Here is a 20890-nt window from a genome sequence, read left to right on the forward strand (position 1 = left end):
TCCAGTCTCTTCTTGAAAGCTCCCAGGGATGAAGCTCCCAGAACTTCCAAGGGCAACTTCTGTTCCATGGGTTGACTGTTCTCACTATCAGAACATTTCTCCTCATTTTCAGGTTGAATCTTCCCTTGGATCAGTTCCCATCCATTCTTACTTGCCTGGCTTTCTCGTGGCCATTGGATCAGAATACAGACTCTTCGACAACCGGCTCCCATTTAACAACGGTCACAGCGCCCTGGGATCACTTAATTTAAAAAGCCCCGTCGTTTTGGTTCCAGCACCCGGAAATCTTTATTAATGGGGGGAAAAGGCGTGGCCTACAGATGGGAGGAAAACCTTTCTCTTTTTTTAAAGCAGTGGCTTTTTTGCCGATGCAAATTCACCCCACGTCTAGTTAAATTATAACTTGCCTTCCGGCTGTGCTGACCTTGGGAAGTTGAGAAGAACTTGAGCAAATGATAAAAGGATCCATTCAAAGCCGATTTAACAGCGAAAGGGTGACTCATCGCAGCTAGACCAACAGCGAGAAGCAGAAAAAACCCCCAGCAGATCCCAGCAGATAATGCGAATTTATAAATAGAATGGACACCACAAAAGTTAGCTCATGACATCCTTCTAGACTTCCTTGCTGACCAGATAAGAAATCTGGGGGTTTGAAGGGAGATTTCAGAAGTGGGGGAATTAAAAGAAAAGGCACAGAAAATATCTTGGATCCAGATTCCACCCCATGTCCATGAAAATCTCCTTGCTCACATCTTTTTAAGAGAATCAACTGAACTGATTTTTCTGGCCCAAGTAAGCATGCAAATTAGCGATGCCATTGGAGGTGTGTGTGCGCGCGCCTTAATATAGCAGTAAATCTGAGAGGGATCTTGGAGACTTAATGGACAACATTCTACCACTCTATAAAGCCTTAGTAAGGCCACACCTAGAGTCCTGCATCCAGTTTTGGTCACCACATTACAAAAAAGAGGTTGAGACTCTGGAAAGAGCGCAGAGAAGAGCAACCAGGATGATTAGGGGACTGGAGGCTAAAACATATGAAGAACAGTTGCAGGAACTGGGCCTGGCTAATCTAGGGAAGAGAAGGACCAGGGGAGACAGGAGAGCAGCCTTCCAATATTTGAGGGGCTGCCACAGAGAAGAAGAAGGGGTCAAGCTATTTTCCAAAGCACCTGAAGGCCAGACAAGGAACAGTGGATGGAAACTGAACAAGGAGAGATTCAACCTGGAAATAAGGATAATTTTCTGACCATGAGAACAATCAACCTACAGAGCAGAAGTTGCCTTCAGAAGTTGTGGGAGCTTCATCCCTGGAGGCTTTCAAGAAGAGACCGGACTGCCATCTGTCAGAAATGGTGCTTGGGTGGGGGGTTGGACTAGATGACCTACAAGGTCCCTTCCAACTCTGTTCATCTGTTACCTGGATCTTCTAGGTCAGGGAAAGAATCCCCTCCCCTCCACACAAAAAATATATATGCTGATTTAAATATTTCTGCTCCTTTGGATCGCAAGTTTTGGCCCCTGAAAACGAGGCTGGGGAGATTTACAGCACACCCGCCGCCTGGCTTTACCGAAGTGGGGGTTTTTTTGTGTGAATGAAGCCCGACATCTCACTGTCTTTCGGTCGAAAGATTAATCGTGCTGGCTAAAGGCAGGAACATAAACAGGAGCTGAGAGGCAGGTCTGTTTCAGAGCGAACGGGAAGCTTGCCACGAATGCTCAAACCGTAGGGGAGTGGTGTTGGTTTTGTGTGGTTGTTAGGAACCGCATCATGTTGGGTTGGCTTGCATTGGACGGGGTGGTGGGGTGGGGGAATTCCAGGAAGAATTCACACCTTCCTGAAGCAACACCGGTTGTGGCGAAGAGACCGGAGGAAGTGAGTGGGGGCTTTGAGGTCATCTGCATTACCTCATTTCCGAGTAGAATTGGGAGTTGAGTAAATACCGTGTTTCTCATATAATAAGGCCAGGATCTTTCCTTTTTTTTTTTTTGAGCCACGAAAAACAGCTAGGCCATCTTTTCAGGGGTGACTTAATTCCCCCCCTTGCATCCTTGGGCAGGTGGGCGGCGTCGGCTTGGATGTTGACCTCAGTGTTGGTGGGGCACTTCGTATCAGGAGACCTTCCACCATCGTTGCTTTCCCTTCTCCCGTGCTGCCGCAGCATTTGGAACAACGGCGTGGCGTTTGGCGCAGCCACGCAGGGCCGTCCAGGGCTCCTCCCTGCAACCGGAGCCCGGTGGAGAATTCTTCCTGGAATTCCCACACACACACACAACACTCCTGTCGCCGCCTTCCCGGGCATCGTTCAAAGGCAAAGCCCATTCTTTTAAAAATGACACCCTACTCCCGGTACGACAAAGCCTCCCTTGCCCAAGAGGGCAGCCCAACCCCACATGGGGAGGTGAATCTCCCGGGGCCGCAGTGCAGGATCAGCCCACCCTGGGAGAAGTGACCAGCCGCCATCCCTGCCTGGCACCAGGCAGAGCGCAAGAAGTTTCTCCTTGGGCTCCCAACCCAGCTGACAGGCAGGCCCTCCTGCCCGGCAGTGGAGCTCTGGTGAAAGCAGCGAGCGCCTCCCTGTCGGGCCCTCTGCTCATCCCGCCAGGGCCTCGCCAGAGCCGTGCAGGCTTGGCAGAGCTGGGAAAGCGAGCCGCGGGTGTACACCTGCCTGCCAAGCGAAAGAGCCAGGCCGACCTGAGCTTGGTTTCCTTCCCAAGTCCCTCCAGCCTGACCCCAAAGGCGCTACTGGGAGAGGCCTCCCGAGGCAGTGATAGCGCCCACCCATCCATAGACAGGGAGGCAAGGCGACAGATGGGAGTCCAATCTCTTCTTGAAAGTCTCAAGTGATGGCGCTTCCACAACTTCTGAAGGCAATTGTTCTCACTGTTTGGAAATTCCGCCTTATTTCCAGGTTAAATCTCTCCTTGTTCAATTTCCATCCATTATTCCTTGTCTGGCCTTCAGGGTGCTTTGGAGAATAGCTTGACACACCCCCTCCTCTCTGTGGCAGCCCCTCAAATATTGGAGAACTGCTATTCCAATATCCTAATTCTTGTACTGAATCTGTAGGACCTACATGATTTGCAATTGTGGGCTGGAGCCTACCAGACGCCTGGAAACTTGCCACCTCTTGGAGAGAGAGAAAGAGAAGAGGCCATAAAAATTCCAGCTCTGAAAGAAACTTCCTGGGAATCTTTTCTCAACTACTATTCCCAGGAAAAATAAAGAGGGAGGGGGAGAATTAACATGTTGCTTCTTTGTATTGATGAAATCCACATCGGACTAAGGGGAGGGGCTCTAACTCCCTTTATCTAAGCTGCATGCCTGGAAGGATATCAGATCCTGCTTGGAATGTGGACTGACTGTCTTCCTTTTCAATAAAGAAACCCTAAAGAACCCTAACAGGCTGTAAGTTCTTTTATACATTTTTATAGACATATATATACCTATATACACACATACCCCTTTAAAAAGTCATATTATGACAAAAAGTCATGTTAGGGGGAGAGAGTGTGGGCCTTAACACTCCATCTCTACCACATCTTGAAAGTCCAAGCAACATTATTGAAGAATTTTCCCAGATCTGGCTGAAGTTCTAGAGCTGTGTTGGCAAACCTATGGCAAGCATGCCACAGGTGGCACACAGAACTCCGGGCACACGAACCCCGGCCAAACTTACCTGCACTGAGCACGCGCATGCCTCCCAGCTGATTTTCAGCCTGTTTGAGGCCATTTTTGCCCTGGAGGCTCAAGAGAAGCCTCTGCAGCCTCAGGAGGCCAAAAAACGGGCCTTTTGGAAATACCAGAAGTGACGAAACGGGCCTGTTTTTCGGCCTCTCTAGGCTGCAGAGGCTTCCTTCGAGCCTCCAGGAGGGTGAAAATGGCCTCAAACAGGCTGAAAATCAGCTGGGAGGTGCGCACATGTGTTCAGGTAAGAGAGGGGCAGGGGTGTTGCGCACGCATGCGCGGGGGGGGCAGACACATTGTATTGTGGATGCTGGCACGCGCGTGTGCCTGCTATTGTGCACGCGCATGCTTTTGGCACACCACAACGAAAAGGTTTGCTGTCACAGTTCTAGAGCTTTTCAAGGCTCAGGAATAGCTTTACGTGTTCTCCCAATGTGGGACACGTCACTTGTCTTGATTGCTTTTCTTTGGAAAATGCTCACTATCTTCAAGGAATGTATGATTGCCTTATCTTTGATGTTCTTCCTGTTCAGTGGCTCTGTTTATAGATGTTTCTGAGTCATCTCGGATTGCCTTCTGAGAAAACCCAGCAGAGAACTTCAGACTACGAGAGCATTTACAGTAAATAGATTCCCATTGTTTGAAAAGGGCCGTCAAATGCTTAATTATTCAGGGTGATTTGGCATTTCCTGGATAACAGCCGCCTGCCTCCAGCATCCAGGTTAGGGCGAGGAAGAGCTGCTTGTTCGGTCTTTACTCTTTGCTCACAGTTTACAAGAGGAAGGGAGAAAGTAGTCAAACGTAAGCTTGTTATCAGATTTCCCACAACGGATGAACGGCTGCAAAGGTTGACGGAGGTAGCCGAGATGGCTAAATTGGCAACTTTGATTAAAGGAGGGGTGGGGGAAAAACCACAATGACTTTTAGTTTCTACTTGGAAACCACTTCTGGACTTCGTGCTCGAGGTGGGGAAAAAATAGGAAACTCTGATGTTGGGTTTTGCCGATCAGATAGGTCTGTTGTTACAGGAAATGGCTAGTTTATATTACTATGGAAAAGTGAAAAGTTAAGGTTTGATGCTGCTGTTTTGTTCTACTGCACCAAAGGAGTCAATTATTTATTGTCAGGAGTCAATAAAACTCTCTCTTGAAGCTGCCCCCTTTGGCTGTCACTCCAGGAAGTTTTTTTTTTTAAAAAAATACAAATGGTGGCAAAGCCAGACCGGTTGACATACGGTAAAATTTTATCTCTCAACTCTGGTGAGCCAATACAAAAGCCAAGGAAAGAACTCGAACCAGAAAGTTACCTTTGCCCTTGGTTTACTTAACAACCAAAGGAAAGATTTCAAATGGATTTTAAAAAATGCTATGGATTTGACTTTGTTAAAAAAAAAAAAAAGAACGGGAAATTTCATTATGTGGCAACAACGAACGTATTATCACCGAGATCTGTAAAATGTCGATGAAATTGAATTTGGAAAACGAATGTGTAAAAAAACATGGTATGATTCAGCGGGCAAGGAATTTTGGATGCAGTGTCACGCTCGAACAGTGGGAAAATATGTGGATGAAGGGTTTAAAATTGACATTAAATTATAAACCAAGAGAAAATTTCTGTAAGATGACGTATCATTGGTATGTAACACAAGTTAACCATTGTGCAACTATTTACAAAGTCTGCTCTACTATTACTGTTAATCTTCTCATCACTCCTTTATCACCCCATCCCCTCCCACTTGTGACTGTATGGCTGTAACTTTGTCGCTTGTATCCTTACGATTTATATTGACTGTTTCCTAGTATGGTTTGATTGCTTATTGTACCCTATGAGTATCATTAAGGGTTGTACCTGATGATTCTTGACGAAGGTATCTTTTCTTTTATGTACCCTGAGAGCATTTGCACCAAGACAAACTCCTTGCGTGTCCAACCACACTTGGCCAATAAAGAATTCTACTCTATTCAAGTTATCTAAAATGTATAAAACCTCCTTCACTTCTCTTCCCCTCCTTTCCTCCCATTGCTTTTCTATTTACTTTTGTACTCTGCATTTTACAATATTTTATAATTATAACTCAGTGTTAAACCGAAAAAGTAAAAAGTTGAGGTTTGATGCTATTATCTTATTCTACTGCATCAGTCAAGACTTTTTCTTTCTTTTTTCCTTTTGCCCTACCCTTTTCCCTTCCTTCCTTTCCCATATTTTCTTTTGTATTTTATATAATAATAATAATAGTAATAATTATAATAGTACAAAGAACACAGCTAGTAATTGGGCTCTGCCAGGAGGAAGTGTGTATATTACTATCGCTTTTGTTGCCAGCGTTGTTCTGCATGACGGATGAGGTTTAAAGGTTGAGTCACTGAAATTGTCACAAGAATACTAACCGACAAGTGAAATTGTCTTTACAAGATCTCGTGGCATAAATGCTGCAAGATAACAGACCATAAAAGTCACTTGGGAATAAGTGGCCCAGGGTGTTTACCGATCCCCATCCGGACCAGAGGTGGGTGTTCAGACGGTTCTGACCGGTTCTGCAGAGCCGGTAGCGGAAATTGTGAGCCGTTTGGAGAACGGGCCAATCCCACCTCTGAGTGGCCCCGCCGACCCCATCTATTCCCCGCCTCCCATTGAGTCTCTGCTGATTGGCTGGGTCTCCTTTGGTTGCCCTGCCCAGGAGAATGAAGCTGGAAAGCAGGTTAGTGGGGCGGGGAGGTAAGGGGGAGTTTGTAATAAGCTTCCGCCAGGAGTGGGAAGGGAAGGGCTATTTTTCAGTAATCTTCCCCTGCCATGCCCACCAAGCCATGCCCGCCAAGTCACACCCACAGTACCAGTAGTAAAAAAAAATTGAATCCCACCACTGATCCAGACACCAGTCGGAGGACGTGGTTTTGAAAACATTGGGAGTCTTGCAAAGCATCTTGACAGATGATGGTTTATGGGCAAAAGGAGAAAATGTGGTTCAATAGCAGCAGGTCAAGAAAAGGCTTTTACAGTTTTGATGCCTCTGGTTGGTCATGGTTTTCTTTTAAAATGAGCTCTTGAAGTTCCCCTCCAGATCATATCTGGAGGATGTATTGAAAGTGGAAAAGCTTAATTAATACATGCACAGGCCAATAATTGTGTCACCCCCAAAGTCTTTTGACTTCAGGAAAAATTGATTTCCATGTAGTTGACAAGAGGCGGAGGAAATGCCAGAACCAGGTTTCAATTCTTGTTTCAGCTGTGTTTTTTCCTGGAACTTGGTTAAATTGAACCGTTTCCCACTCCTCCCTTCTCTCTTTCTCTCTTTCCTCCTGACAAGGTGTTTTTTTCTTTTTTTCCCCATCTTTGAAACTGCCTGACCTAAAATCAAAATGGTCCCAAGAGCAGCCAAAGACGTTTGGTTTGTGTGTCGGGTTTTTCATTTCTCTCTGCAAAGATTTATTGGTGTGTGTTTTTTTTCTTGGTTGGCACCGTAGGTGGGATAGCTATAATACGGTGTTTGCGAGCTCCTTTGCAGATCTACCTGCAGAAATGCTTCCTTAGTCCTTGGTTGTCATGCTCCTAAGTGGGAAATTTATTTATTTTCTGTTTTGCTACTTGCCTGATTCTCCTTACCTTGTGCTATCCCAACCTTAAGTTGACTTAAGTTCTGCGAGGTTCTTGGATGGATGGTTGCTACCAACCCCAAGCAAATTAAAAGGAAGTGCACTGAGAGAAGAAAGGAACCAATGGTCCAAGTACTGACTTTATAAGGAACATTTTGGGATATTTAGATGGTCATCAGAGCTTTGGGTAGAAAAGAGAAAGAGCTAAGGTTGAATTGTTGGGTTCATGGTATTCTCCACACTTGGTTGTTTGCAGACTTTCTGGCCAACTTTACTCATTTTCCTGCAGATATTTTTTGGGGGGGTTGTCTTTAGATGTTGTCCAGCAGCTGGTTTGTTACCAGCTAGGTCAGGGGTCACCAACCTTTTGGACCTCAGGGAGCACCAAACTCATAATTTTAAATCCTAGGAACCAGAGACTCTGGGAAACCCCCCCAAAAAAATCTGCAGGAAAATTCCCCACCTCGTTTTCCTACTGTTCTTTATTTGGGATCGCAGGATACTGTCTCCAGCTCCGTTCTTGGGAGGAGAGAGAGGGAGGGAGAGACTTTTGGCTTCATGCAAGGAAAACAGCAGAAGCAGCAGAAGCCTTTCTTTCTCTCCCCCAAACTCCGCCAGAAATGAGTCTTTGTTGCCTCAGCCTCTTGGAGCAGGAGGCCTTGCAGGGTCCCAAAGACTCATTTCTGGTGGAGTTTGGGGGAGAGAAAGGAAGACTTTGGCTGCTTTCCTTGCCTGCAGCCGAAAGCGGAAGCGGAAAGAAGCAGCCCGGTGGCCAGGCCAGGCACATGGGGCAAGTTCCCCCTCCCCGCCCTTTCCCCCTCCCCTCACTACCTCATGTTGTTCGCAATGCAAGCAACACAAGCCTTGGGTTCCCACGCAGCCTGGATTAATTGCTTTGGGGGGACATTTCTCTGTGGACCACCACAATTTTCTTGCGGACCACCAGTGGTCCCTGGCCCCTTGGTTGACGACTTCACCCCTGTATTGATTGTATGACCTAGGCTGGTCATGAACCATCTGCAGGAAAGTTCTGAGAACAACAAGAACTCAACACCAGAGCTTTGCCAAGGAAAGGTCTGGAAGGAAGGGATACCTGTGACATGCCCTCTTTCAGCTCCCTTGCACCCAACCTTGTGAGTCTCCTTTCTTTGACATCCTGATGTTCTTGTTTCAGTACAGCTGAAAGACACGGCTTGGCATGTTACAATGGAAGGACAACACAACCATCCACACCACCTGGGAGACCAGAATCTGCTTTGCAAAGTGGCGAGCCCAGAATATCAGCATGACACGCAGGTAAGCAGCCATTTTGAATTCTCCTTTGGGTTTGAAGGCCACCCAGTGGGTGGGATTCAGCCGGTGTAACAACCAGTTCCGAACTGGTAGACTCCCAACCCTGAGGCCACCCACATCAGCAGCTGAAACAAAAAAAGAGCCCCAGAATTAGGATTTATATTCATTCTATCTCTTTCTCTTTCTCTTTCTCTTTCTCTTTCTCTTTCTCTTTCTCTTTCTCTTTCTCTTTCTCTTTCTCTTTCTCTTTCTCTTTCTCTCTCTCTTTCTCTTTCTCTCTCTTTTTCTTTTTCTTTTTCTCTTTCTTTCTCTCTCTCTCTCTCTCACACACACACACACACACACACACACACTCCCAAGGGAAAAATGGTCAGTTTCCTAAATTATCTCTGGAGATTCTCAGTCATCCAGGCCATGGTTGTCCCAAAGGTGCTTTCCAAAAAGGGAAACGGGCTTCCTTGGTTTTGTTTTGTTTTTTCCCCCTTGAAAACGCTTCACTTCTCATCTTAAGAAGCTTCTTCAGTTCTTCAATGAAGAACTTCTTGGATGGACTCCTCGAACCGAAGAAGCTTCTTGGATGAGAAGTGAAATGTTTTCAAGGGGGAAAAAAACCCCAATGAAATACAATAATACTTCGATTGTATTTGAACAAGAGTTCCTCCATCATGTATCACGTCAACTCTGTCTTAGCGCCTTATCTGGAGGAGGCCCAACCCTGCTGTGAAGTTTTCTTAGAGAAGAGTTGGGCTTATTGTTCTCCACCTGTTTTCCTTCTCATTCTTGGCCAAGCTCTGTTGAGTAGCCACCATGTTTTCTTCATTTCTGTAAGGTCGGGCCTTCTCCTCTGTGATTCATTTGCAGCTATTTGGTCACTGGATATCATAACACATGCAACCGTGCCTTTTTACCCCATTTCCCCCAAAATACAACCTACCCTGAAAGTAAGTCCTAGCTTGATTTTACACGTACGCCCAACATAAGCCCTAATTAAGATCCCGCCCACTCCAGAGTAAGACGGGTAAAAATTAAGCTAGGATGGGGATGGTGGAGGGTGGAGCTGTCCTACTACCTACCTTTGGACAGTTGTAGCCAGACCTCGCCCACCCCGACAGCTGCCTTGCCGGCCCATTTCTTCTGTAGTCACCAAGGCTTTCCTGAAGGCCTCTGTAGCTGATAACACTCCGGATCGATCCAGAGCTCTGTTATTGGCTGAAGAGAACCTTTCCTGAAGGCCTCTGACAGCGAAAAGGAGGCTGGGGGTGAGGCATGCAAGTGAGGTTAGTCGGGGGATCTCATAAGACCTGGAGCCTTTTTTGGCAGCAAAAAAAATATATAAGACAGGGTCTTATTTTCGGGGAAATATGGTAGGCTGAAAAGAGCACCACTGTGTTTTCTCGATTGATGGGCGACATACCATCCAGTTGTTGTCCATAGCTGAATTATTCATTGAGCCCGAAGAAGCATTCACCCCGTCGGTGCGGAGAGATTGTGCAAGGACCAGAGTGTGTGGCTGAGCTACTTGAGCGCAACTATGGAATTTGCACCAATGATCAGTTGCCTATAAATGCGGGTTTTTCTGCGCCCAGCCCCTTCTCTAATGCAGCAATTTGTCTTATTAAGTCATTTAATAGTAATTGATCTCCTTGAATTAGCCAAGTTACGTTTTGAGCAATTAGGGTTAATTACAGTCTCATTTGGCAGAATGGAACCCGTGTAATTATTCCACGAACAAGATTAGGATGTGTTCTTACACAACAGACACACGCACACATAGCATTGAAGAGGGCATGCTGTTATTTGTAATAACATGATTAAGGGTAATTATCGGTAGATAATTCTGGGTTCTTGTTGACTTGACTCTTATTGTCAACCCTGGTTATTTTTTTAAAAAAAATATTATTTTTTGAATGAAATTTTGGCTGGTCTCCCCTTGGATTAAATCTGTAATTCTTGGAGTTGTGAAAGCAAGGCCGCGAAGACAATCGAAATTTTGGAGCGAGTTTCTTTAGGAACTTTCAAGGCCGCGAGCGACTCTTTAAGAAGGATGGAGGGAAAATGTGTTAATCGAGGAAAGAATACGGTGCATTTGACATTGGATGGAGACGGGATGCTTAAACACAACTTTTAACAGCCACAAAAGTTGGTTCCGCTTAGGCTTGGAAAAATTTGCTGGGTGTCACCAAGTTTGTGTTGTATTTTTAGTCATGTTTTTGGACATGTCCACAAATTTCAAAGGCGGATTAATAACTGCACCTACCCCCTTTCCTGTTTATATACCATTTTTCAGCCAGCCTATTCTTTGTGACAAACGACTTTCTAATTAGAGAAAACGAGGACGTAATTATATATGGGGCTGGTATGTAATTGCTGCCAGTGCCGTTTCTCACCAGCCCTGCAATGTTGCAGGAACATCGAAATTTTATTGGCTGCAAGTAACTCAAATGAGGAACTTCTAATCTGCGTTTTATTGTTTTGCTGCAAAAAAAGAAAAGAAAAATTAGGTTTGTTTCTTTTAGCATATTTTTTTTTAGGGCTTGCAATTAATCTACCAAATTGATTTTGGTTAATGTTGGTTTGAGTTAGATTTATACCCGCTAAGGCAATAAAACTGACTTCTGAAGGATTCCTCGTTCCCCGGAGATATGTTCAGATAAACTTTCAATGTAAACATCTTAAGCTTAAAAAACACAAACAAAAAACCACTTAAATTTTGCACTGTATATTTCACTCCTGAGAATGCTGTAATTTTAAACGAGAGGCTGGTATGGAGGCATTTATAGCAATCAATCCTTCTGTTTCTATTTTTTTAAAAATTTGTCCCCGTCTGTTGATTGTTTTGGTGCCTCCAGAAATCATGGGTGATCCATCACTGGAGGATTTTAAGAAGAGACTGGACCATCACTTGTCTGACATGGTGTAGGTTCTCCTGCTTGAGCAGGGGGCTGGACTAGAAGACCTCCAAAGTCCCTTCCAGCTTCTATTCTATCCTATTCCTTTCCACCCATGGGTGGAATAACCTTCACAAAAGCGTTGGTTGCACGTAAAGTCTGTTTTTTCCCTGGTTTACAATATTCGTGGCTGGGTTCCCATGCTACACAATTTTGTCCATATACAGGTAGTCCTCAAGTTGTGACCACAGTTGAGCCCAAACCTTAAACTGCTAAGTGAAATGTTGGCTAAGTGAGTTTCCTCCCATCTTACGACTTTCCTGACCGCCACTGTTAAGTGAACCATTCCACTGGTTAAGATGGTAGACCCTGGGACACAGCAGTGGATTCATAAGTATGAAATTCAGCTGTCAAGCCTCTGAATTTTCACCATGTGACCGTAGAGATTCTCCAACAGTCATAAACGTGAAACACAATTTTTTCCTCAGTGTCGTCGTAACTTTGAACGGTTGCTAAATGAACCATTGCAAGTCAAAGACAGATAATGTTCAGATAATCATGGTTAAACAGACTTAGTTTAATATGGGGTACGAACCTATGAGATGTGTGCTGGGGTGTATTTTGCTATTCGTTGTGGAATATTTGACTTGAAAGAAGGTTTAAAGGACAATGTATTTGTTCTTGGTGGGCCTCCCCCCACCCGTGAGGCATCCGTGCTCCACTTAATGACCCGTGCAGTCGCTTAATGACTGCATTGAGGTGAGCCGAGATGGAGATTGTTAAACAAGGTGATCCCGTGGACACCTTGCTTAAGAATCGTCATGACTTGCAGTTGTAACGAGGAGGCTCAGTGACGGTCGTAACTGGAGAACTGTCTTTGCTCTCAGTCACTGCAGAGGGTGAACAATAAAGTTTGCTTTGCTTTGAGTCTGCCAAAGTATGCTTATCCAGGGCAAATCATGGCCTCTATCCTAACTACCATGTCTACTCAGACAAGTGCCTACACCAGGGGTGTCCGACCTTGGCAAGTCTAGGACTTACGGACTTCATAGTGGCTGGGGGATTGTGGGAGTTGAAGTCCACATGTCCTAACGTTGCCAAGGGTAGACACCAGAGGTGGGTATTCAGCCGGTTCTGACCGGTTCTGGAGAACCGGTAGTGGAAATGTTGAGTAGTTCGGAATCCCGTCTCCGACTGGCCCCGCCAACCCCATCTCTTCTCTGCCTCTCATTGAGTCCCAGCTGATCGGCTGGGTCTCCTTTGGTTGCCCTGCCCAGGAGAACAGAGCTGGAAAGCAGGTTAGTGGGGATGGGGAGGAAATGCGGATTTGGCAGTCTCCTTTCCCCTGCCACGCCCACCAAGCCACACCCACGGAACCGGTAGTAAAAAAAAAAATTGAATCCCACCACTGATAGACCGCTCTCTCCTCACCGCCCACTAATTCTTTCTAATAATAGAAGGATGTGGAGAGAGAGTTTAGCTTGTCAAACGTGCCTTTGATTGCCTGCCATTTTTAATGTACTTACTCTCCCACTTAAGAAATTCACTATGTAAACCCACATTAGCAGTAGCTATTCAAAAGCAGCCAGAACATGGATTATTCCTCGTCTCCAGGGGGGGCGTTTTTTGCAAGTTTTGACCTGACCTGGATTTGTTCCTTTGTTTTGGGCTGCGATGTGGGTTCTTTTCTCTGGCTGCGTGGGTTTCATTAAGGCTTTTTGTCCTCCAAAGCTCTCAATCATCCACCCAACCTGAATGGGTCTCAACAAGCCAACTTCTTTTTCTTAAGCCATATTTTAAGGCATTAGAACCACAGCGCAGGAAATAACGTGCTTCCCCCACCACGGTTTGTTTCTCAGACGGAGAAGTTCGTTCGGATAACCTGTTCCTCCCTTTCCAAGGTTGACTTGCATCGGAATATTGACGTTGCACACGTGGTGCTTCCAGATCTTCATGGTCCATCCTCTACCGTCTGCTATATCAGATGGGCAAGCGGATGACTCCATGAGTTTGAAGAAGCCATCTGTTGTGGCCCGCCGGTGGCTGACGGAGCTTATAGCAGAGTCGGGCAGTAGCTAGGAGGTTGAGGAGGAACCTGGGCTAGGCTTGGAGGCTGAGGAGGGCTTGGATGAGGGCTCTGCATCGGAGGCAGAGATGGAGCCAGGGCAGGCTGGCAGTCATCAGCTGCCTTCAGGCTCAGACAGCAGTGAGGCAGGAGAGCTTCTGGAACCGGTTCCCAGCCTGCCCATGCACAGAGCTAGCAAGAACAATTGAGAAAGCAGGGTGGACTCAGGAGTAAGGCCCCACCTCGGAGATAACTGGCCCCTCCCATAGGACATAAAAGAGGAGCAAGCGGGACGGGAGCCTTTGCAGGAAGCAACTAGTTCGGTTCAAGCTTTGAAAAGTTCTGTTCGACTCTGTGTCAAGTTTGGCCTCGCCCTGCATTGGCAATTAGTTCTCTGGCAGCATTCCAAGGGTGATAATATGGTGGGTGTTTATAAACATTGCCCCGAAAGACTGTTTGGGAAGCCCGGTAGGCTGTGAATGAATGTAATTCACCGCCGTGGAAATAAAAGAGGTTTCGCTGGCACTAAGATTGTGTTTTATGCTGTCTGAGGAAGCCTAAGTCAGAACACCATCTCTGCCTTCTGCGATGACCCACTGGGACCCAGGAAACATGAGCTTTTTTTTCCGGACCACCGTGGCCAAATTTCATAAACTTTGGAGATACGTGGACTTCAACTTCCAGAATTCGTCCAACCAGCATGAGAACTCTGGGAGTTGAAAGCCACACATCTTCAAATTGTTGAGGTTGAGAAACAGTGTTCCTGCATTTTTCCCTGTTGAGGAACACCGTTCTGGACCTTTTTGTATTAGCTTAATGGTTTTCTGGTTTTGTTTCCTCAAATACAACCTACCCTGAAAGTAAGTCCTAGTTGATTTTTACCTATCCAGAGCGGACGGGTAAAAATTAAGCTAGGGTTGGGATGGGTGTGTGTAGCTGCTCTCCTACTTACCTTTGGACAGGTGTAGCCAGGCCTCGCATACCCCGACTTCTGCCCATTTCTTCTGCAGCCAGCAAGGCTGGCAAGGCTTTCCTGAAGGCCTCTGTAGCTGATGACAAAGTTCTGGATCGATCCAGAGCTCTTTTATCGGCTGCAGAAAGACTTGCCGGCCACAGAAGAAGAAGTTGCTGAAGGCCTCTGACAGCAAAAACGGAGGCTGGGGGTAATGCGCATAAGTGAGGTGAGTCAATGGATGGCATCCCCCCGAAAATAAGACCTGGTGCCTTTTTTGGTGGCAAAAATAAAATAAAATAAGACAGGGTCTTATTTTCAGGGTGGTGGAACTTCAGATATTCTTCTCCATGCCTATAAATACATCAAGGAGAGGACTTTCTGTGGAAGATTGCTTCCATAAATTCCCAAGTAACACAACTGGAGATAGAAAAAGCCATATTTCCTTCTGCATTACAAACCTTATATGTTGTGTCAGAGAAATGTTTCTTTCTGTCCTAAGAACGAAGCACTAAGTTACAGAAAAGGAACCCATAATGTTTGTAGTTGTTTAAGACTTCATCTGAAGATTGGTGCAGGGAAACCGTGGTGAAAGTCAAGATAATATTTGGCACAGAGCGAGAGGTGATATTTTTCAGGGGGTGTTAGAAAAAGGAAAACCCAAATGGAGAAGCCAATGTCAAGTTGACCTCAAGCGATGCCGCCTTGGCGTGTCCCATATATAAAATGCGCACAAATTCCATCCCGTTCATTGCTGTTTTCTCTCTTTCAAACAGAGACACCTCTATCGCTGCACTTTAGCAGATTTTCAGATTGAGAAGAAAATTGGGCGAGGACAATTCAGTGAGGTCTACAGAGCGACTTGTCTTCTGGACAGAAAACCGGTGGCGTTAAAAAAAGTGCAGGTAAGAACGTCCATGGAGACAAACAAGTAATCCAGATCATAGTTGTCCGAAAGCTGCTTTTTAAAATTCTTTTCAAAAGGCACCTGGACTTTGTTTTTCCTTGAAGAGGTTTCGCTTCTCTTTCGAGAAGCTTCTTCCGTTCTGATTGAATATAAATTCATCCGTTTCCACCATTTAACTAGAACTGAAGAAACTTCTCGGAGGAGAAGCGAAACCTCTTCAAGGAAAAACGAAGTGCGGTTGACTTTTAAAAAAATAAAAGCATCTTTGGTACAGGTAAAAAACCTGGGAATTCATTGTCAGCCTGGTCATCCTGTCTCCTTGCTGGCTGTCGATGATGTGACCACAGGGATGCTGCAATGGTGATAAGCGTGAGGACCAGTTGTAAGTCACTTTTCCCAGCACCGTTGTTATCTTCAAACCGCCGTTGAACAAATCATTGCCAGGATAGTAGAGGCCTACCTTGAGTGTGGTCCATCCACTTTCATAAAATATAGCCAGTTGAGCTCCAAAAATGGATTTTGGCTTTAAGAGCTTTTTGTTTTCCAATTAGTACCTGTTAGGTGCAGAAGAAACCAATTTGTCAAGAGAAAAACCGTTTGTAATGTGCTGGGTCTTGATTCGTAAATGTTTTTTCTTGGTGCATTCAGCATATTCTCGAAAATTTGCATTCAGTTACGGATGACAGTTGCTTCGATTTTTCGTGTTTTTGCTTTTTCAGGTGGAGAACTTGAGAAATTAAACGAACTGCATGCTGTTCTTTGCATTGTTATCTAGGGTTTGTTTGTTTTGTTTTGCTTTGCTTTGCTTTATGCGCGGGTGTTATTTAAGCCTGAAGAACTGTGAGGAGTGGGGTGCAGGCAAGTTTGAAAAGAAAGGGGGTTAAGAGCCTTTTTATGAATTGAGAGATTCTTGTTTCGTGACAGTCTTTTAAACATGCAACTTTTCCCTCCTTCCTCCCTTCCCTTCCTCTTTTTGAAGATATTCGAGATGATGGATGCGAAGGCCAGGCAAGATTGCATTAAAGAAATAGATCTTTTGAAGGTAAGAATCCCCTCCAAGCTTGAATGCTTATTAAAACGGAGAGGTGTTTATTTTGCATCGTTACCTGGGGCAGCGACAGAGGTTGGATGTTCAGGAGGTGCTGACCGGTCCTGGAGAACCGGTAGCGGGAATTTTGAGTAGTTAGTTCCTTCCCCCCGGGGAGGGGTAGGAATGGAGATTTTACAGTATCCTTCCCCTGCCGCGCCCACCAAGCCACGCCCACAGAACCAGTAGTAATTTTTTTATTTTATTTTTTATCATCATCTTATGATTTCACATCTGTTCGTGAAGCCGTCGCCAAAATAAACGACGGTCATTTATAAGAACTTATTTGCTCCAGTAGAAGTTTGGCAAAAGACTTACAGATTCCTGCACGATTTGGGAGCTGCTTTCAGGATAGTAAACCAATCCTTGGGGGTAACCTTCCCGTTCAATTCTGAATTCTAAATTGTGTTTTGAGAGGCAGCCAGGATGTCAAGAATGCACTATGCTCCCGGCCTATTATTGCAAAAACGGTTCGGTTGTTTTATCTGAGAGCTCATTGCAGAAATCTCTCCGCAAATGTGGTCCAATGAGGTCTATCTCGAGGAGGGCACACACCCACATATACAGCTTTTGTCATTTTTCCCCCCACTGGAAGCTGAAACAGGCCCATGTCTATGGAGATTCTCCATCCTCCAAGTCCTGGTTGTCCCAAAGTTGCTTTTTCAAGAGGCAACTGGACTTTCTGATTTTGCTTTGAAGAGGTCTTGCTTCTCATTCCAAGAAGCTTCTTCAGTTCTGGTGGAGGATGGAAGTCAGTCAGAACTGAAGAAGCTTCTTGGATGAGAAACAAAACCTCTTCCAAGGAAAACCAGAAAGTTCAGTACTTTCAGAATGAAAGTAGGGTGGGCGCCGCCATCTTGTTTCAACGGCGCTTGAGAAAGTGCTTCCGGGTGAGCTTGTCAGTCACCGGTTGGAAAGCGGCGTTTGGGTGCTGAAGGAATCCTTGCGCCTTAATTTCATCGAAGGGGGGGGGCGGCTTTGAACGAAGAGCCATCCTGATGGCGGTGGAGTCTAGCGTTACTCAGGAGGAGATTAAGAAAGAGCCCGAAAAGCCCATCGACCGCGAGAAGGTACAAAGGAGGAGTTGAAGGTGGCGGGGAGAAGCGGGGGATGGCTGGCTGGCCGGTCGCTCGGCTCGCCTTGCCTTGGTCGTGCGTGCTGATGCCGGTACCGGTCCGTGGATCATTTGTACTGGTCCGTGGTACAAAAAAGGTTGGGGACCGCTGCTCTAAACTCTGCAGAATCTTACACTGCAGGAAAACCTGCCATGCTCGGAGCACCTCGGGAACCCCAAAGGACTTGCCATTGTTTTGAACTGGCAAGTCCTTCCTTTCCAAAGAAGGGAAGGGACCGCCACCTTCCACGGGCACTCATTTTGCCCCCACAGAGGAGGCCGCATCTGAGCGGGGTTTCTGAGAGGCGCTAAGTGGAAAACGATGGGAAAGCGAAGGTTGCCAGATCGAAGACGGTGTGTGTGTGTGTGTGTGTGTGTGTGTGTGTGTGTGTGTGATGACCGGGGGCATGACACAAAAATAACCCAAGTCACAAAAATAGAATAACGTTCCTTTCATGCCTCCAACTTGGCCCCGGTGCCCAATTATCCCCAGCAGGATATCAAACTCTTAAAGAAAACAGTTTTACGGAGGGAGTAAATGCAGTCCGAACCCAAGATAAAGATAATTCAAAATAAAAAACCCAACCCAACACACTGAAAGAATGAAAGAATGCAAAGAAAGAATGAAAGAATACAGGCAAGGATGATTAATTGCAGACTTCTACCAGATAAGCAGTCACCACAGTTGGGAGGAAGCCAAAACACAGATAAGCTCAAGAATAATACACGCTTTGCTTCCAGCACTGGGCCATGCACAGTTTGTCCTTTTAAACAGTCCTCCCAGCTGCAGCCCATGAAGGGGATCAGGGCCCCTTCCTCCCCCATAGACCACGCCACTCACATTTCTCCCTTATCTGCTCCTCCCTGCATGCCCTAAGATGAAGAGGGGGTGAGCCTGGGTCTTCCTCGGACTGCCCAGCCAGCCTGCGCCCTTCCCCAGTTTCCTCCACAACCTCCGGAGCCACACTCCCAACACCCCGTAGGCTGTTCCTCCCCTCTCTCGGAGTCAGACTCCAACAGGGACAGAGGGAGATACTGAGCTGCAGCGTGACGCTGCTAATTTTCCGCCAAAGCAAGCTGCGGGGGAGCGGCTTCCCCAGATGGTACAGGATGGAGCTCAGCCAAGGTGTCCACACCGGTTAGAATCAAGGGGGTGAGTGAAACGGGGAGTGCTCGGGGGTGACAAGGGAATCAAGATCTTCCCACCCGTGTAAGCGGCCTGAAGGCAGCTACAGATCTCCCCGTGTCAACCTCACCAGGAAACCAGATGTTAAGTTGTGAATATTGCATTAGCTGGGCTGTGAAGAGAAAAATGTACGGAGATGATACGGGGATAATTAGCACGTTCTCTCCAATGCCTTGTACGCGTTTTAATGGATTTTTTTTTTCTTTCCCCCCCCCCCTCCACTTTTGGATTTAATTAAGGCCTCCGTGTATCTCAATGCCCAAAGTGAAGATTTTGACCTAGATCGCTGTGAACAAAGAGACGGAGAGCTCGGGCAGGGCTGACCATTATATTTGCACCCGGTCTCTTTATTTATGAAATCTAATACTAATAGATCATGAGAATATTTATTAGCTCAGGGTTGAACTGTGTGTGTGTGTGTGGTGGGGGGTCTCCTTTGGTGTTCTCTGAACTTGGCAAATTTTCTCCCAAACGTTTCATGACCCAACTAGGTAACACAAGCCTATGGATGATGGATTTCCTGTCTGGCCACTCTCAGAGGGTCAGATTAGGTCATCATACCTCTTCAGCCCTTATTCTTAACACCGGTACACCACAGGATTACATGTTGAGTCCCTCACTCTATACTCCACTCCCACTCATGCTAGTATACAATTGCTAAATTTTCAGAGGATACAACAGTGGTGGGACTCATCTCCGATGCAGAGATAGGGCCAGGGCCATCTGGGAATGGAGTGCTGACTCCAGAGCCTCCGGAGTCTGGCAGCAGCGAGGAAGAGGAACAAGGGGAGCCTGTTCCCAGTGCACACATGTGCAGAGCTGCCAGAAGGCAAGAGCAGCTAAGACAAAAGGGACGACTTGGGAGCAAGGCTGGGAGGTGATTGCCCTTCCCATAAGGTATGAGGGACAGGCAAAGGTGAAGAAACCTTTGCAGGAAGCAAAGTCATTTGTTCAGTTCAGATTCATTCTTGCAGCTCTTTGCATTTTGGCTGGGTTTTTTTCCTAGTTCATTGGACACTTCTGTTCTTGGCAGCACTTCACAGAAAAGAAAGGTGGGTGCTTATCTCAAGGGACTGTTTGAGATTCATTACAGGCTGGGAGTGAAAACAATTCCCAGCGTTGCAAGAAAAGAAGACTTGTTTTTAAAATAAGCGTGTGCGTAATTACGGTCTAGGAAGCCTTGGTGAGAACAATGAGAGCTTTGTGGTAGAGACGGCCGATCTTTCTTGGCAAGAGGAATCAATTAGATGGTTTGTTCTTCATGTAGCTGAAATGGAGCCTGGGAGAAAACCAGTTTGGCCTCAAGAAACCAAGCCATGAACCCGTCCCTCGAAGTAAGACACCCCCTCATTCTTAACCCATTTGAAGATCCAGTAGAAGTTGCCTCGGAAGATCTTTCTCAATTGGACGGGGTCCTGTCAATTGGCCTCTCTCTCAGCGCCTTCACCCAATTTGTTAGAAAGCATTAGAGTCATCTCTGGTGGTCAAATCCGTACAGAGCTGTTTGCTCAGCCTGCAACAGGAAGTCATATTGTGTTTACAAAGGTTCCCGGGATCCATTAGTTAAATTCTCCCCATTGGGCATTTCTTTCAAACCCATCCGTGTTTTCGAAGGAGAGGCCCGATCGAATCTGACAGATTTGTGCCCAAGATGGACGTAAATCCCTCTTTGGAGCGTGCCAGAGCAAAAACGCCTCACGTCAAACTGGGGAAGCCATTTTTTTTTTTTAAACGATGCGTGGTAGATCAGCACTTTCGGATAATTTGATGCAGGTGCCAAGAGTTTTCCCCCGTCGGGTCTCGGAGAGCAAGGCTATTCGAGGTTTTCCTCGGAGTGGTTTGCCTGCATCAGCAACGGGACTGCTCTCTCTCGCGCTCCAGCCGCCGCTAATGGCTTGTCAAATCAATAACGGCAACTCCTCTTCCATAATTGAAGGGCCCCCTTGGCAAAAAAAAAAAAAAAGTACACCTCTATGCAGATTTCGCAACCTCTTGCGATGCTCCTCTGAACTGGGGATGAAGGAGGACAGAGAGGCTTAAACTTCCACCAAAGCTTCAGGCACATTCTAGGTATTTGAGATGGCCAAGTTACTAGCAGGCTTTGAGGCCTTCTGGAATTA

General features: G+C 46.2%; 1 protein-coding gene across 7 annotated transcripts in view; it reads left to right on the forward strand.

The window, feature by feature from the left end:
- The window catches only part of NEK6 (NIMA related kinase 6), a 65049-nt gene that overhangs the window by 20772 nt on the left and 23387 nt on the right, over positions 1-20890 (forward strand). For 2 of the 7 annotated variants that reach the window (XM_087914427.1, XM_087914428.1), the window contains 3 exons: positions 8453-8574; positions 15253-15381; positions 16363-16425. In XM_087914427.1, the coding sequence (XP_087770553.1) occupies positions 8485-8574; positions 15253-15381; positions 16363-16425 (282 nt within the window). In that variant the 5' untranslated portion in view covers positions 8453-8484. Of the gene's footprint in view, positions 1-3968; positions 4546-8452; positions 8575-15252; positions 15382-16362; positions 16426-20890 lie in introns of those variants that run through there. The other 5 variants (XM_087914429.1, XM_087914424.1, XM_087914425.1 and 2 more) reach the window with 4 other exon arrangements.

The sequence above is a fragment of the Pseudonaja textilis genome, chromosome 17, assembly GCF_049901715.1.
Source record: "Pseudonaja textilis isolate UNSWEBS1 chromosome 17, rPseTex1.2, whole genome shotgun sequence".
Taxonomy (NCBI): domain Eukaryota; kingdom Metazoa; phylum Chordata; class Lepidosauria; order Squamata; family Elapidae; genus Pseudonaja; species Pseudonaja textilis.